General features: G+C 43.3%; 1 protein-coding gene and 1 pseudogene across 2 annotated transcripts in view; both read left to right on the top strand.

Moving 5' to 3' along the window:
- The window catches only part of LOC308368588 (1-phosphatidylinositol 4,5-bisphosphate phosphodiesterase gamma-2-like), an 82,293-nt pseudogene that overhangs the window by 38,712 nt on the left and 26,691 nt on the right, over positions 1-16,890 (top strand). Inside the window, exons 30-33 of the transcript in view lie at positions 3,895-4,031; positions 6,026-6,137; positions 7,453-7,620; positions 7,836-7,924. The product of the transcript in view is annotated as a 1-phosphatidylinositol 4,5-bisphosphate phosphodiesterase gamma-2-like (transcript). The remainder of the gene's footprint in view (positions 1-3,894; positions 4,032-6,025; positions 6,138-7,452; positions 7,621-7,835; positions 7,925-16,890) is intronic.
- Positions 383-2,022, top strand: LOC308368383 (vimentin-like; the record flags this gene model as incomplete). The annotated part of the gene is made up of 3 exons (XM_080842555.1): positions 383-854; positions 1,143-1,802; positions 1,988-2,022. The coding sequence occupies 3 exons, from the start codon at positions 383-385 to the stop codon at positions 2,020-2,022; spliced, it is 1,167 nt and encodes a 388-aa protein (XP_080698681.1).

Below are 16,890 nucleotides of genomic sequence, written 5' to 3'. Positions count from 1 at the left end.
TACTGTGACAAAGACATACTTACAATAATAATACTTTGAACTTATATAGTGTTTTTCTAGGCACCCAAAGACATGGCTTCTTCATGTGGCCATCACCAACACACACACATCTGCTAGCACACTAGCATCTTCTGAATTTTGAAACCCTCCTGTGAAATACAGATTTCTGCAAACTATAAATTAAAACATGTCAAAACCCTGCGAGAGTTTCAAAGAGGGGTGAGAGATTCTTAGTGGCTCTATATAAGCCAAGGATCAGGCACCAGGACTGTCAGTAGCAAAGTCGGCCAGCTCCAGGGGAACACGCAAAGAAGAGGCCCTTCTCTCTGTGGTGGAACTACTATCTAGCAAGCAACACAAAAGACCAGGAACAGTCAGAAACATGAGAGGCTCCTCACACTCCCAGAAGTCCCTGTCGGTGAGCAACTCCAGCAGGGTGCGGGTGCAAAGTCCATCTCCTTCCCGCTGTAAGGGATCCTCCTACAGTCGCGGTCGTAATGGGTACCAGGATGGTGTGTCTGCTGTTGAGGTTGGCACAGAGATCCACCAGCAGCATGCAAACGAGAAGGAGGAAATGCATGAGGTGAATGTTCGCTTTGCTGGTTACATTGGGAAGGTGCAGGCCCTGGAACTGAGGAATGCCCAGCTGCAGGCAGAGCTGGCTGCACTGCAGGGCCGCTTCAAGGGAGGCCCTGGTGGTCTCGGAGAAGAGTATGAGATCAAGTTCAAGGAGATGAGGGATCTGATCGAGGCCCTGACTGCAGAAAAGGGCGCAGCTGACATTGAGAGGGGTTACATCGAGGAGGAGATAGACGTGTGGAGGCTCAAACTGGAGGAGGAGATGGCCCTCAAAGGTAAGCTGAGAGGGATGAGCTAGACCTAGAACTTTGCAGGTTTATTAATCAGTGTTATAGCAAATGGGTCATACCCATCAATACTGTTAGCTAGCATCATTTAGTATATACTTTAGTCTTTGGTTGTTACGACTAGGAATAATGAATCAATAATTGAAGTGATATTGCAAGTTGGTAAGCCAAGAGCAACTGAGATATGAGGTGTTATAGAGTCTAATGTCTAGAGTTGCTAGCTCTACAACAATGCAGTGTGATGCTGACTATCTCTTACCTAATCTATAATATCAGATGCGGCTGAGATGATCCTGCAAGAGTTTCGTCAGGATGTGGATAATGCAACGCTGCAGAAAGCCGACCTGGAGAGGCAAGTGGAACAGCTGCTGGCCGAGATTGAGTTCTTGAAGAAGCTGCATGATGAAGAGGTGGCTCTTCTCATGACGCAGATTGAGGATTCCAAGGTCAATGTGGAGTTTGACTCAGACCGGCCTGACCTGGCTGCCTACCTGCGCAACATGCGTGCTGAGATTGAGGCTGTGTCTGCTCGCAATGTTCAGGAGGCAGAGAAGTGGTACAAGGGAAAATTCGACACACTGAAACAAACAGCTGGCAAACATGAGGACCAGATGAAGACCATGAAGGACGAGATTACCACCTTCCACAATCAGGTGACTGAACTGCAGAATCAGATTGATGGCCTGAGAGCCAGTAATTCTGCTCTGGAACAGCAACTTGAAGGCATGGAGGCAAATCACCAAGACAAGGTGGCAGGGCTGGAGGACATCATCGCTCAACTGGAGGACCAGCTCTGTGAGACCAAGATGGAGATGAGCAAATACATGCAGGACTATCAAGAGCTGCTGCACATCAAGCTGAAGCTCGATGCTGAGATCGCCACCTACAGGAAACTGCTGGAAAGCGAGGAGAAGAGACTGGGAATCTCTGTAGAAGGTAAGGCACCCATACTTAACTATATCCAACATTACTGTTTGGCCTATAAGCCTTTTTGACACCTATATTCGAAATTAATTGTGGAGAGGACAGTCTTTCCCATAACCACTTTTGTTGCGCTCCAGACATGATTAGAATCAGCATGGCATGAAATACTAATGCTACTGTGCTTATTGCCACCACAGGCGAGAGCCACCCAGCCATCCAGGAATCTGCCTAAGGACCTCCACCCCTCCCAGGACACTCCATGTCTGTCTGTAATTCCCAGAGACCCAACACTGCACCATGTCCTGCTATGCCTTGGCTAACTCGCCCGTCTGGGGAACCCTCATTTCTTGTGCCATTTTAAGTAACCGTTAAGATGAGTTTAATGTGAAGGTGTTCCTGTTGCTACTCAAAATAAAGCTGGACTTTAGTGCACTCCTACATTTATAGCAGGGTTACTGATTTAGTGCATCTGCGGCCACTTCCACATATTTCAATAAACTTCTAAACATGGTCAACACATCCATCTGCAACCATTTCTTAACTAGAATTGCATACAATTATTGGTATTGCACAGTACAACTTGCTGGAACTTTACAGCAAACACAAACTCAAAGGAAAGATAAGACCATGCCTATTATTGCCAAAATATCTGAAAAGTACCAACTGATCCCACCTCACTGGTCTTACGAACGTGTGTCTCACACACCAACCAAGATGGCGCTGCGGATGGCTGGCAAGGGGGTTCAGGCTCTGGGCTCTGTTAAGCGCCTAGAGGCAATTGTATTGTTATGACGCTATACAAATAAAATTGAATTGAATTGAATTGTTGCACTCTCTCGTGCTTTTTATGTTTTTGTTTATTTGTACGTTGTCTTCAGTACTCCCTCTATGATTACTTTTTCCAGAGAACAACTCATGAATGTTAGACATTTCATTCCTTAAATAGCTGCGGGGCGTTTCTTTATGAAAATCGAGGTGCAAAGAAGCAATTTTAAGAATCCTCATTCTGGGGAGCACTACTGAGAACAATAAGAACCCATTTCCAGGCGTTTATGAAGCAGGCGGAGATTTTTTCTGACGTTGGTCTTCCGAAGTCCGTAAGAAAACATTTCAGAAGACACTTCGATTTTTAAAAAATGTGTATTATTATTTTGGAGATCGACAGGGAAGGTCTTCAAAATCGACACGTCGATCATGATCGTCGGATTAGCGACCTCTGCTCTAAGCACTGGCGATAAACTAAAGGAACTGGCACTAAAGATGCAGAAAACAAAAGGCAGACTCACAGTCTCAAAACTAAATGATACTAAATACCGTAGCATTCAACAGAAACAACTAATCACACTTGGCTAGGACAATACAGATAAACTAGAACTAAGGCTATGATGAAACTATGACAGAACACTTTCTTCGATCGCGTGAAACAGAATAAGAACGTCTAGAATGCAGGTCGCAGTTAAGTCCATGAAGTGCGTGACCGGGCGAAGAGTGAAGGGCGTGAGAGGTTTAGGTAGGGATGTGACAGGTGCAGGTCATCAGTAGTCCAGTGAGTTTGAACACGTGGAAACTGAAAGGGGCGTGGCGGGTAATATTTCAGGCTCTGACGTGACAGTCAGTATGTGTGCTCCCTGGGTATTGAACCCACGATCTTGGTCATGTTAGAAACTTCCTCTACCAGTTGCTCTACCAGTCGCTTATACACTTCTGTGGGTGTGAAAGTGTGTCCATAAGTAGGTCACTGTGCTCAGTCATCTGAGTCTTATTTTTGTTGTTTGATGGTGGGAGTGGTATTTCTTAAAGTGAGTCACAAAGCACAGTGGACACACTGAGTTTAACCGTTATGGGGCATTGCACAAGCAGAAAAAAATCATCCACTCTCTCCACATACACCTGTGTATTTTTCATTCTTTGAACAGACAGACCACCCACCACTGTTTTGTCTATGCTTTGAATGTCCGCTGATAGTTTGTTTGCCGATTTGCAAGGTGTTAAATTGTGAGACAAGTCCATTCAAGATTCAACACCAAATCTTGTTGGTTGTTGTTCCAGTTGTGTCTTCTGTGTTTGCCATCAGTTTTGACTCAATGCTTGCCTTCCTCCTCAGATAAGTACACGCAGCTGAACAGCGCCCTCTTCAGTTTGAACGGGCACACTGGCTATGTACTGCAGCCAGAAATGATGAGGGAGGAGGACTACGACCCCCAGCACAAAAACGAAATGAAGTTCACTATCACAGTGCGGGTGAGAATTCCCAGCCCTCATCATTATACATTACTACAGCTCACCAGAACTGTGTGTGATGTGTGTGTGTGTGTGTGTGTGTGTGATGATGCAAAAGCCAGGCCCATCACTGCATGAAATGTGGGATTTACGACAGTCTTCGACCCTGTGTATTGCCGTAGAAGCCCACATTGGTGTGAAAGCCCCCCCACCCCTTCCCCTTGGCCAGGCCTAGGTTTTGTTATGTTAATTAAATTGACCTGGATTGAAAACAACATGTGAGATAATTTGACAAGAGACATTGAAAGACAGCTAACTCACTGCTTCGTCACATAAGAGAGATCAACTATATATATATCTGGAAACCACTTACAGATTCCGATTAGCTAAATGTACGTCTGGATGGAAAGGTGTTATCTTTCCCCATCCCACCCATGCTAAGCCATTTCTAGCATAACATGCGATGTACCGTGGAAAACAGAAGGCAGGCGATTTTTTTTATCAGTTCTCACCACACAACGACGTCTCATCTTTGCTCCTTGAATGTCCAGTGGTGTAGTCCAGTGTATACGCAGGTATACGGAGTATACCCACTTATTTTTCAGTCAGCATTGGGTATAGGCCTACCCACTTCTCAAAACAGGGTGTTTATCCTGTGCTGTATGAATAAATAAAGAGTAGCCTACCCACTTCTCCAGGGACCACTACACCACTGTGAATGTCGATATGTAATGGTATGGTGTTATTGAAACTTACTACGTGTAAAAAAGACTAGAAATTGAACGTTTATTATTCGAGTCTAAAGTTTCAAATGTTGCCTCGGGTGCCTTAACGTGAACATAATTAAAACGTCACATAAGTCCACTAAACAATTCCCAATTCGCACGCTCCAGTAACAGAAGAGAAATACTTCAGAGGAGGGAGGAATGATAAACCAGGTACTTGGTCGCACCGACGAGCTAGCTCCTTACCAGCAAAGGTGGCTAAGCGGTTAGAAACAGCACCATTAGGTACACACAGTACCACTAACCTGAAGAGCGCAGGTTCGGCTCTCGCGAAGCTCACGTAAGATTTCAAAATCTACCTGAAAAGACACAGGTTAGATATTTGTGGCAAACATGTCCCAAGTTGCGAAATGACTAGCTCAATATCATAGTAAGCCCGACTCTGTATAATTACATGCCAAAAGTGAATCTCAAGAACATTACAGAGAGGAAGCTTCGGAATATGAGTGGAACAGCCTCGAAAGTACATTGCAACCCTCGAACTCTGAAAATGAAAGGCAAAGCAAGAATCGTGATATCCCTGAAATCAAAACCCAGACAGAACTCTGAATACGGAAGGCGAATCAAGAAATGTGATAACCCCGGAGCAAAGCCCTAAAGACAGAATATTAATTAAATTATTATCGTTTACATTTTAATTTCGTTTTTATGGGGCAATAGCTGTATATGAGGGGATACGTTTTGTCAGTTGAAAGCTGACCTATAGACAGAATCTCATTCCGTCTCATCACAAGACGTTTTAATTCAATTCCTTGTCGTTTTCAACCAATGGCTGCAGCAGGGTGTGTGTGGCTAGACTGCTGACAGTCAATATGCTAATAAGAGCATTTCGCACCTCTGTCAGCGGGAGGTGAGAATGCTAAACACATCGGCCCCCCTCCCCTCGCAGGTTCCTTTCCGGGAAATTCCGTTTGTATGCGGCAGACGGATATTTCGGGGGAATGTCCGCGATCAGCCAGGAATGGTGATCATTCGCGGCTGTATCACAGTGTATACGGGCCCGATAATCTTGCTTTTCGTGCAGTGCATGTCACAAAGGTTTGAATGTTGGAATTGGTTTTGTAAAGTAGCACTCAATGAACCCTTTCAGTCCATTTCTTGTCTTGTCGGGGTGATTTGGTGTGCAACCATATCTATAACGGTAATAGACCATTTAAGGCATTTTAAAAAGTATACTACAAAAGACAAGTGACAAAAAAACCTCCAAAATGCTCCGGTCTGTCTCCACAGGTCATTGCTGCCAGACATCTGCCCAAGGTAGGGCACAACATCGTCAGCCCCTTTGTGGAGATCGAACTGTGCGGCCAGACGGACAAGAGCAAGTTCATGACTACCATCTGCCGTGAGTGGAGTCGGGATGTGGAGCTGCTTTGCCGTCATTCCGTTCTGTGGTTGCCATGGTTAACCGGGCCATTGATAACTGAAAACCTATGAGCACAGTGTATACCCACTAAACTGGTCTTGCCTGTATCATGTACCACCGGATGTCTGTATATACTATGTACATCGACCAAATGCTGGCTGTGTACAACCCCTGTTGTTTCCCTTCCCCTTCTGCCACACAACCCTCCCCCTTCCCCCCTTCCTATCTCCACCCGGCCGACCTCAAGCAGATTGGTCCCCCCTTATGTGCCGTGGTTCTGCTTAAGGTTTCTTCCTTCTTTTTTTTTGCCCCTGTTGCCATAGTGCTTGCACTAAGGGGGTTCAGGCTCTGGGCTCTGTAATGTGCCTAGAGGCAATTGTATTGTTATGGCGCTATATAAATAAAATTGAATTGAATTGAATTTAACTTTTTGGAAACATGTCCAGGATTTGCTGGGGTTCACTGTTAGATATCAGTTCTCCATTGACCAGGCATAACCTCTAGTTTAATGTGCCTTGATGTAACTGTTCTAGTGTTGCTGTGTACTATACACAGGTAGTTGTAATATTGTCACATACTGGCATTTATAAAAATGGGCCAAAGAAAGAAAAGATCGAAGGTGCAGATGCTCCTTCAACCCTGTTGCTGTTGTTTCTTCAACTGCTGTTTGCATGTTGTTTGCTGTTTGTCTAACCCCCTGTGTTGCTTGTATTTGGTTTACTGTTGGTCCAACCCCCTATGTTGTTTGTATGTTGTTTACTGTCTGTCTAAACCAGGGGTTTTCAACTGGTTTTGTCCCAGGGACCACCATTTTGACTAGAAAGTAATCCGCGGCCCACTGATGTGCCTGTAATTCCCGAAACATTTTACAGTCCCTATACCCTTTTTTTCATGTTTGTAACTGCTGTCGCCACGCCCCCTCCCCCCCGCCTGAAATATATATAAAAATAAACAAAGTCAATGGTGAACTGATCAACTTAAGCTCCTGTCGCAGACCCCCTGCAATGCTGGCTGTGTACAACCCCTGTTGTTTCCCTTCCCCTTCTGTCACACAACCCTTCCCCCCTTCCTATCTCCACCCGGCCGACCTCAAGCAGATTGGTCCCCCCTTATGTGCCGTGGTTCTGCTTAAGGTTTCTTCCTTCATTTTTCTTGCCCATGTTGCCACGGCCGCGGACCCCCGGTTGAAAACCCCTGGTCTAAACCCCTGTATAGTTTGTATGTTGTTTACTGTTGGTCTATCCCCCTGTGTTGATTGCGTGTTGTTTATGCTGGTGTGTGATGTGCTCTCCAGATGATAATGGACTGAGCCCAGTGTGGCCTGCCCCTCCTGACCTCGTCTACTTCACCGTCCACGAGCCCGAGCTCACCTTCCTGCGCTTTGTGGTGAACGAGGTGGATATGTTCTCCGACCCCAACTTCCTGGCCCAGGCCACATTCCCCGTCAAAGGAATCCGCTCAGGTAGGCCACATGCACACACTTCACTTGCATATACAGGGGATGCATAGGCAAAAGCAATTCACACTGTTCTACTAGACAGCACATACACAGTATACAGCATGACCAATACACTCACCACAAAGCAAGTACACACACATGCCCTCACACTTACTTTGTACAAACAGTTGCCAGTGTGTTTCGTCCAGCAAAGGCAAACTGCACTGATGTGTTTCCAGGCTACCGCTCAGTTCCTCTGAAGAACGGCTTCAACGAGACCATAGAATTGGCAAGTCTATTGGTGTACATTGATATCCAGCTGGTGGAGGTGAGGGACACACACACACACACACACACACACACACACACACACACACACACACACACACACACACACACACACACACACACGTAAAGTAAACTTCTCCCTCAGTATTCTGGCAGCTGAGAATTTGCTAGTTGTTTTTTAGTTATTTTTCTTGTCAAAGTAGTTATTCAAAAACGTTATCCATCCAGAAAATGTTCCATCTAATTATTAATTTAATGTTTAACAGACAATGTGCACGAAAAAGTGTTAAACACCCTTTTTATCATACCTATTATAAGCTCATTTTGAGTTCTTTTGAAAATTAAAACAAATTGCCCCTTTAACATGACGCCCGCTGTATGTGTGGAGCAGTCATGGAAACACTAGAACGCTGTGTGTGTGTGTGTGTGTGTGTGTGTGTGTGTGTGTGTGTGTGTGTGTGTGTGTGTGTGTGTGTGTGTATGTATGTATATAAATGTACATCATTATTATGTGTTGAGTAATGGACATGTAGACATACAGCACTCATAGTTCATACTGTTTAATATATTTTGAGGTTCAGTCACGTCATCCTCTCTCCCTGCAGAATTAAAGAGAAGAAAATCAACAACAGCAAGTTCTACTCCTGAGAGAACGCCAAGCCTCCTGTTGCTCACTTGGGAACACACACACACACACACTCACAAAACATTGCATGACATACAGTATAACAGGGTGTTCACTACTCAGGTCGTTTAATGTAATACTCTGCAGATCTGACTGCACTCATCAGACGTTATTTTGATGAGCTCTGATGTCAGCCAACAGTTACATTTCAGTCAGGTTCAGTTGAAAGCACTCAGAGCAGGGCATCATGGATGATTTTCAGGGCAGGGAAGGCCACGGAGCTAGATTGGAGTACCATGGATTTAATGAGCCCGTCACAGTGCACCTGGATGACTTATGTCCTGCTCATGTACAGTGCTTTCGGAATGTTTTCAGACCCTTTCAAGTTTTCGAGTTTCAGACTCATCTTGAAATTTATAATTTTTTTCTTTTCAATCCACTCACAATACTTGACCATTGTCAGTTTTTTTAATAATTAAGACCTTTGTCAGGTTTTTAATGGCAAACACGACACCCTGGAACACACGTGCATATATGGAGGTGACACAGGACACACGCACACACAGGCAGGCAGGCTTGAGGTCGCGGTGAATTTATTTTCTGCTATCATTCCTCAAGGACCCCCCAGGAGCAGTGGGCAGCTTGTAGCACACGGGGACCAGGTTAGGTGAACTGTCCATCTTTGGTCAGGGATGGACATGTGTTCTGTTATTTTGCATGTTTTTTCTGTTGGGGTTCTTAGTGGAGGAAACCCCTTGTGAACACAGGGAGAACATGCAAACTCCACACTGAAAGGCCAGGGAGATAGCCCACCTGAGCACTGAAGGTCTGGGGAGGACCTGCCCCCCAGAGCCAACAGCGCCCCATGCGGGAAATGAACCAATTACCTTCTTGCTGTGAGGCGCCAGTGCAAGCACCTGAGCCACCATGCCACATGACCCCACAATGACTTAGCAAAAACAGGTATTTGGAGTGTTTTGTTAATTTATTGAAAGTAGAAGACTGAAAGCATTTAAGTATTCAGACCCTTCCTTTAGTACTTGGTTAAAGCACCCGGAAATGTGGAAAAAATACTTGTAAGGGTTGCACTTGCACTGTTCTGTACATGACTGTAAATTGAGCTGAGTTCAAACTGTATATGAAGGTTAAGCTTAGAGGAATTATTTCAGACTTTTAGAGAATAAAGAAGTTCATGTGTTGCTGACATACAGCAGAACAGGAGCTAGATAATGTACATAGGAATCCTCATTTCCAGCCTGTTGAAAGGACGTTTGCTTTATAAAATATGCAAGGATGGGAGTCAAAAAACAACAGGGAGACTTGTGATGGAATGTCATTTGTGTGTATTAAGATGTAATGTGTCTTATTTGTATGCAGAACAGTAATAATTATCATCCTAATAATAATAATCTCACTCTGTCTGACAGATACTATTGTATGACTTGGTGTGAATTAAGATGAATGGCTTTAGTTGCACTCTGTTTAACTCTGATAGCCCGTGTGTGAAAATAAACTGGCCCTCACTCATAGTTTTTTTTTTTTTTTTTGTCTCCCCCCAGTTGGCATTTTGGGCTCAATGATGATTTTTTTTTGTGTGTGTTCAAAAAATGAATGCTTTTGGACCTACAATGTTTAGTTCAGGGGGGTATTCCAAGAATGTGGTTAAGTGACTAATCTGAGTAAGTTAAGTGGTAAGCCTCCTAATAGAAGAATCCTATGGCTTCATTCTCCTGGCATAAAAAGGTAAACTACTTACTTGGAACACCCACCTGAACAAGTGCTCCTTTGTCTGCTGTCCATGTGGATACATTGAGGTGTATTTATTGAATTTGTTGACAATAGAAGTCCACAATATAAAGTGCATATTAATATTGGGAATACCTTTTCATGCCTTCATAATCGCATCATTCCAGATGTCTGACCCTTAGAAGTTCCTGCACTTCTAATTATTAGCTGGACCATCTGAAGGCGAGGAAATCAAACACAACTGGCCTGTCTGCTCTTTCTTTCCACACCCCAACCCTAGCAGAGGAATCAAGCATAAAAAGCTCACAGTGCCTCTACAAGGTTAAGAGGTTAAGAAGAGTACCAGTGCCCTGGTCTCCAGGCACTGTCTACCCTGAACAGCGAAGCACTGGCATGGCTAGAGGACACAAGCTTAGTTATTTAACAGTATTGAGATGTATTTTGTGACATACGAATATATATACAGCCGCGGAAAAAATTAAGAGACCACTTCAAAATTATCAGTTTCTCTGGTTTTACTATTTATTGGTATGTGTTAAAGTAAAATGTACATTTTTGTTTTATTCTATAACCTACTGGCAACATTCCTACCAAATTTCAAATAAAAATATTGTCATTTAGATCATTTATTTGCAGAAAAATGACAATTGGTCAAAATAGCAAAAAAGATGCAGTGTCTTCAGATCTTGAATAATGCAAAGAAAACAAGCTCATATTCATTTTTTAACTACACAATACTAATGCTTTAACTTAGGAAGAGTTCAGAAATCAATATTTGGTGGAATAACCTTGATTTAAAATCACAACTTTCATGTGTCTTGGCATGCTCTCCACCAGTCTTTCACATTGCCGTTGGGTGACTTTATGCTACTCCTGGCGCAAGAATTCGAGCAGCTCGGCTTCTTCTCATGGCTTTTGACCATCCATCTTCCTCTTGATCACATTTCAGAGTTTTTTTTATGGGATTCAGGTCTCGAAATTGGGCTGGCCATGACAGGGTCCTGATCTGGTGATACTCCATCCACACCTTTACTGGCCTGGCTGTGTGGCATGGAGCATTGCCCTGCTGGAAAAAACACTTCTCAGAGTTGAGGAACATTGTCAGAGCAAAAGGAAGCAAGTTTTTCTTCTGGGACAACGTTGTACTTTGCCTGGCTGAGGTTTGTAAAAGACCATAAGGATTGAACCAAAGCGGACTGGAGGTCTCCTAGTTCGTCTTCTCTGATGAGTCCAATTTCACAGTAGGTGCAAGACTCTGTGGCTTGTAGGCCTCTCCAGGTCTCCGTCTAACCATCAGACGACCATGTGTTGGGCAAAGCTGAAAATTGGACTCATCAGAGAAGACGAAGTCCAGTCCGCTTTGGTTCAATCCTTATGGTCTTTTACAAACCTCAGCCAGGCAAAGTACAACGTTGTCCCAGAAGAAAAACTTGCTTCCTTTTGCTCTGACAATGTTCCCCAACTCTGAGAAGTGTTTTTTCCAGCAGGGCAATGCTCCATGCCACACAGCCAGGCCAGTAAAGGTGTGGATGGAGTACCACCAGATCAGGGCCCTGTCATGGCCAGCCCAATTTCGAGACCTGAATCCCATAAAAAACCTCTGAAATGTGATCAAGAGGAAGATGGATGGTCACAAGCCATGAAAAGAAGCCGAGCTGCTTGAATTCTTGCGCCAGGAGTAGCATAAAGTCACCCAACGGCAATGTGAAAGACTGGTGGAGAGCATGCCAAGACACATGAAAGTTGTGATTTTAAATCAAGGTTATTCCACCAAATATTGATTTCTGAACTCTTCCTAAGTTAAAGCATTAGTATTGTGTAGCTTAAAAATGAATATGAGCTTGTTTTCTTTGCATTATTCGAGATCTGAAGACACTGCATCTTTTTTGCTATTTTGACCAATTGTCATTTTTCTGCAAATAAATGATCTAAATGACAATATTTTTATTTGAAATTTGGTAGGAATGTTGCCAGTAGGTTATAGAATAAAACAAAAATGTACATTTTACTTTAACACATACCAATAAATAGTAAAACCAGAGAAACTGATAATTTTGAAGTGGTCTCTTAATTTTTTCCGCGGCTGTATATATAGGTTAAGAAGGGTGTAGTTACCTTTATGTTGCTACCTAAATTTCAATTTTTTCCCCTGTTGAAAGTTCTTTTTCATTACGACAGCCAAGGATCAGAAACAGCAGTAACCCAGCTGTGAAAGCATTTTAAACACAGACAGGAGGAAATAAAGGGTAAAGTATTCTTTCTTCATAAAACAAACAAAAACTCCAGGAATTATGGGTGATGTAGGTAATTTATGTACATGACTGTACCCACATGGGAAGTGGAGGGACCTTAAGAGGCAGACCCCCTCCCCCCCGTTTTACCACGTTTTAAGACTCAAGCGCGGTCACACTTTCAACAATATAAATCTCTCCAAAAAAGCAGAGCACCGCCTCACAAACGCATGTTCGTCTATGCCTTTCCACATGATACATTTCCTGAGTGAAAACACCCACAGAAGTGTACACACACACACACACAATTATATACACAAGTATATACATTACACAAGAAGTGACGGGCGGGGGGACGGCTTGGCTGAGTGGCAAACCGCTTGTGGCACACCAGTGTTAGAAAAAAACGAAGCAAAAAAAAAAACAGACACACACACACACACACACACACACTCCTCCAGCTTTGACTGGACAGGCGTCATCCCTGGGTACCAAACAACTTCCAAAAAAATAACTGTCCAATAAAACAGACAGGGAAAGGACAGGGAAACAGGAAGGTACCAGCTCCTGCCAGCCAATCAAAGCAGAGTGACTTCACAGAGGCTGCCAATGAGGGAGGAGGCCGGACAGTGAGTTCTAGGCCCTCCCCCCAGCAGTCTAAATGGGCGTGGTCAGGTCTACTGTGTCCAATGATGTTGTGTCAAATTAATCTGTTTTTTTTTTCAGGGGTGTGCAGGTCTTGAGTTGCCACGAGGCCTTAATACTGTCTGGACTGGAGGGCTGATCACAATGGAAATTACGTGGTACACTTATCTCCTTCCTGATCCAAATGTGGCTGGCAATTCATGTATGTCCTTGGGCTTCCTCTTGGGGCGAGGAGAAACAGTACGAGAGTGACACCTACCCCCCCACCCTCTGTCTGTCTTTCATCTGCTTGCTTTCCAACTGAGATTCAAGTTAGCTTTAAAAATACAATATATACATGAATTCTTATTGGCATCAAGCTGGAAGCCAAAGCACATGGGAGATGGTGCCAGAGGGGTGTAGCTCCTGGCTGAACAGCTGAGTTCAGAGATCAAAGTGTCAGGTGAGGGATTCGTACCTGCCGAGAGGGGGAGACAGTTACTAGTGTACGTTGGATTAGTAAGAGGGGGCACATGATTCTTCTGTTCAATTAAGGTTAAACTCATTGCTACGACTTTTATAGAAAATATAATATCATCCAGTAAAATCATAATTATGCTGTTTTATAACTGTTTTGATGCTGAAGTTTGGAAGTGGTATAATCCAGCTTGATCTAGAGAGAAACAAAATAGATTTCTCTTAAACCGGAATCTGTCTTACAAATATGTTTGAATGATAAAGTGTTACCTTTGTCACACATTTCCATGGAAAAGAAGCCCCTCTGAAGTCGCAAGTTGTCATATGTCTCTAATCTGTGTAAAAAAAACCCACCCATTAAAGTCTGTGTAAAATACCCCACCCGTGGTTCTAATCCAATACACTGTGCTAAATTCAACGATTTGCTCCACACGATTTGTATAGCTGTCCATTCTGTGTGTCCATAAAAACAGCTATGTTGTTTGTACACAGTCCTTGTTCTGTAAACGGGTAACAAACATAGAAACTCGGGACCAGCCGATCAACACATTGCTTGAGGAACACAAAAGGAGGGTTGTCATTAGATTGGTTATTGCAAGTCATGTAGCTTCAACTGAATGATGAGCAGCCTCAAGGGTCGCGGCCCCACCATGCTGCTGCTGGTTTTTGGGTGTAGTGGGGGCCTGGGAACTTTAGAAGACACTGTTGTTGCTCTGTTTACTGTCCAACCAGTTTAATCCCATCCATTTGGGCTTCAGTCAGGGAGAGGTTTCAGGCTCAAAATACCTATAAATATCATTTATACAATACATACATATAATTCTATCATCCATCTGATGTTTGGACAACGCATTCAATTCCCCCTTGAATAAATTAACTAGGACATGCTTTGACCGTGTTGAATGTGTCAATCCTGTTGTGGGTGGTGTTTTGTGAGGAGCTATTGTCAGAGTCTGTATGCATGTGTGGGCTGTGTTTGGTTGTAAATAATGTGGTTTGTGGTGCTTTGCCTAAACAGGAGACTCCAGATGCTTCCTCTTCTCCGTGTTCCCCTGCATGCGTGTTAACACCTGCACTGGCTACAACCAGCATTACATGTATCTGACCAGGGACAACAGACCATGGCCAATGGCCTGGTAAGGGAGTTTTGTGTGTGAACCCACACTTGGACACATACACACACGCATGCATGCACGCACGCATACACACACACACACACACACACACACACAGACACACACACACACATATACAGTACATATACATATACAGCACACACTATACTCACTATTCCTATTCCTATTCCTATACTATGCAAATGTGTTTTTCTTCTTCTCTACAGGATTCCTAAACTTCCGTCAATAGGGAAAGGTGTTCCTCTAGAGACACTATGAGTCACACACACTCACAAACACAAACACACAAACACACACACACACACACACACACACACACACACACACACACACACACACACACACACACACAGCACACACTTCATTATGATTTTTATGGTCAATATGGTACTAACCATTCCTATTCCTATACTATGCAAATGTGTTGTTTTGGTAGGCATGACATATTCTCTACAGGTTCCTAAACTTCTGGTAGTAGTTATACACTCAAATCATTAAAAACACCTGTCCTAAACCCAGCAGCATGCACTCTGTCTCTCTCTTGTACTGTAGCAAGCACATTAAACCGTATACACCCCCCCCCCCCCCCCCCCCCAACACACACACACCCAATGTTTTTATTTTTATTTTATTTTGTTCTTTTGTTATATTTTTTTATGTGTTTGTTCAAGCGTCTTTGAGAACTTTAAAAAGTGTGATGTATTATTATAATTGTTATTATTACTGTAGAAACTCTAGGGTAGGAACACGACTGCATATACAGTAGAGGGTGTGGATCAGATGATCTAATTTTAAGACATTGACCTCTAGGCAAATCTTATCGTTCATGTACAGTGAAGTTGTTACACAGCACAATGTATTACAGGTATTTATGACATGGTTCTGTGGAATATTTGTTTTTTGATTGGATATCTGAGGCCTTCAGGGATCAACTATTACCTGATAGCTAACCGATGCAGTGAATAATTGACAGCTGCCCTTGGCTACCAGTGTTTGTTACACGGTAAGCTGCGGAATGCTAACAGACTATGTGGAAGCTAATGACTAAGACAAGGCACATTGTTTTGAGTTATTCCAAGTCAAAATATTGATTGTTTTGGTATGTGGCTGTGTAATTAATGAGGAACCCAAGACCCTGAAAATTGTCACCACCGTTCTGATCTCCATTCTGAGTTTTATGTTTGCAATAAAGGACCACCTGTTTGTATATTAAATTACATCTAATGGGCAAATCTGTCACGTCTGTGAATAAACTGGTCTAAATGAAATAGCAACGAGAAAAGCTTGAGAGTGGTGGCCGGACGCTCTGAAGGTGTGGGCCATCAGTGAGTCCCCAGAACAGGAACAGGTCAGAACCTGACACACACACACACACACACACACAAACTCTGACAAACACAGACAACACGCACACACACACACACACACACTCTGACAGACACAGACAACACACACACACACATACGCACACACACACACACACACACACTCTGACAGACACAGACAACACACACACACTCACACACACACACTCTGACATACACAGACACTCACAGACACAGACTTGTGTATGAATGCATAGATACAAACAAACAGAAACATACAAACACACAAGCAGATTTGTACGCATGCAAACAAGCAGATAGGCACAGGTCTATGTCTATCTGCTTGTTTTCATGCGTACAAATCTGCTTGTGTGTTTGTATGTTTCTGTTTGTTTATATCTATGCATTCATACACATTTGTCTGAACAAGCGGACTATATGTATTTGTTTGGTTGTGTGCTAGTAAATATGTGTGTGTATGTGTGTCTACACACACTCATAGACTTGTAGGTATAAACAGAAACACACACGAGCAGACTTATCTGTTTATACCTACAAGTCAATGAGTGTGTACACACACACACAAACACACACACACACACATGTTTACTAGCACACAACCAAACAAATACATATACATATAGTCCGCTTGTTCAGACAAATGTGTATTAACATGAATAATTAATAATAAGACCCAGAAGTGCCGGCCATGATGGAGATGACGATGAGATGACGTTACACAGCCAGGGCCTAAGAGAGCCAGAGGAGGACCAGGGATGAACAGGGGTGTTGTCCAGGGCAATCTCATTCAAAATGTATTGAATGGTTAAAGTGTTTAAATG

This window comes from Sprattus sprattus (genome assembly GCF_963457725.1).
Source record: "Sprattus sprattus genome assembly, chromosome: 7".
Taxonomy (NCBI): domain Eukaryota; kingdom Metazoa; phylum Chordata; class Actinopteri; order Clupeiformes; family Clupeidae; genus Sprattus; species Sprattus sprattus.
Note: the sequence above shows the minus strand (reverse complement) of the source record. Positions and strands in the feature narration are given on the sequence as shown.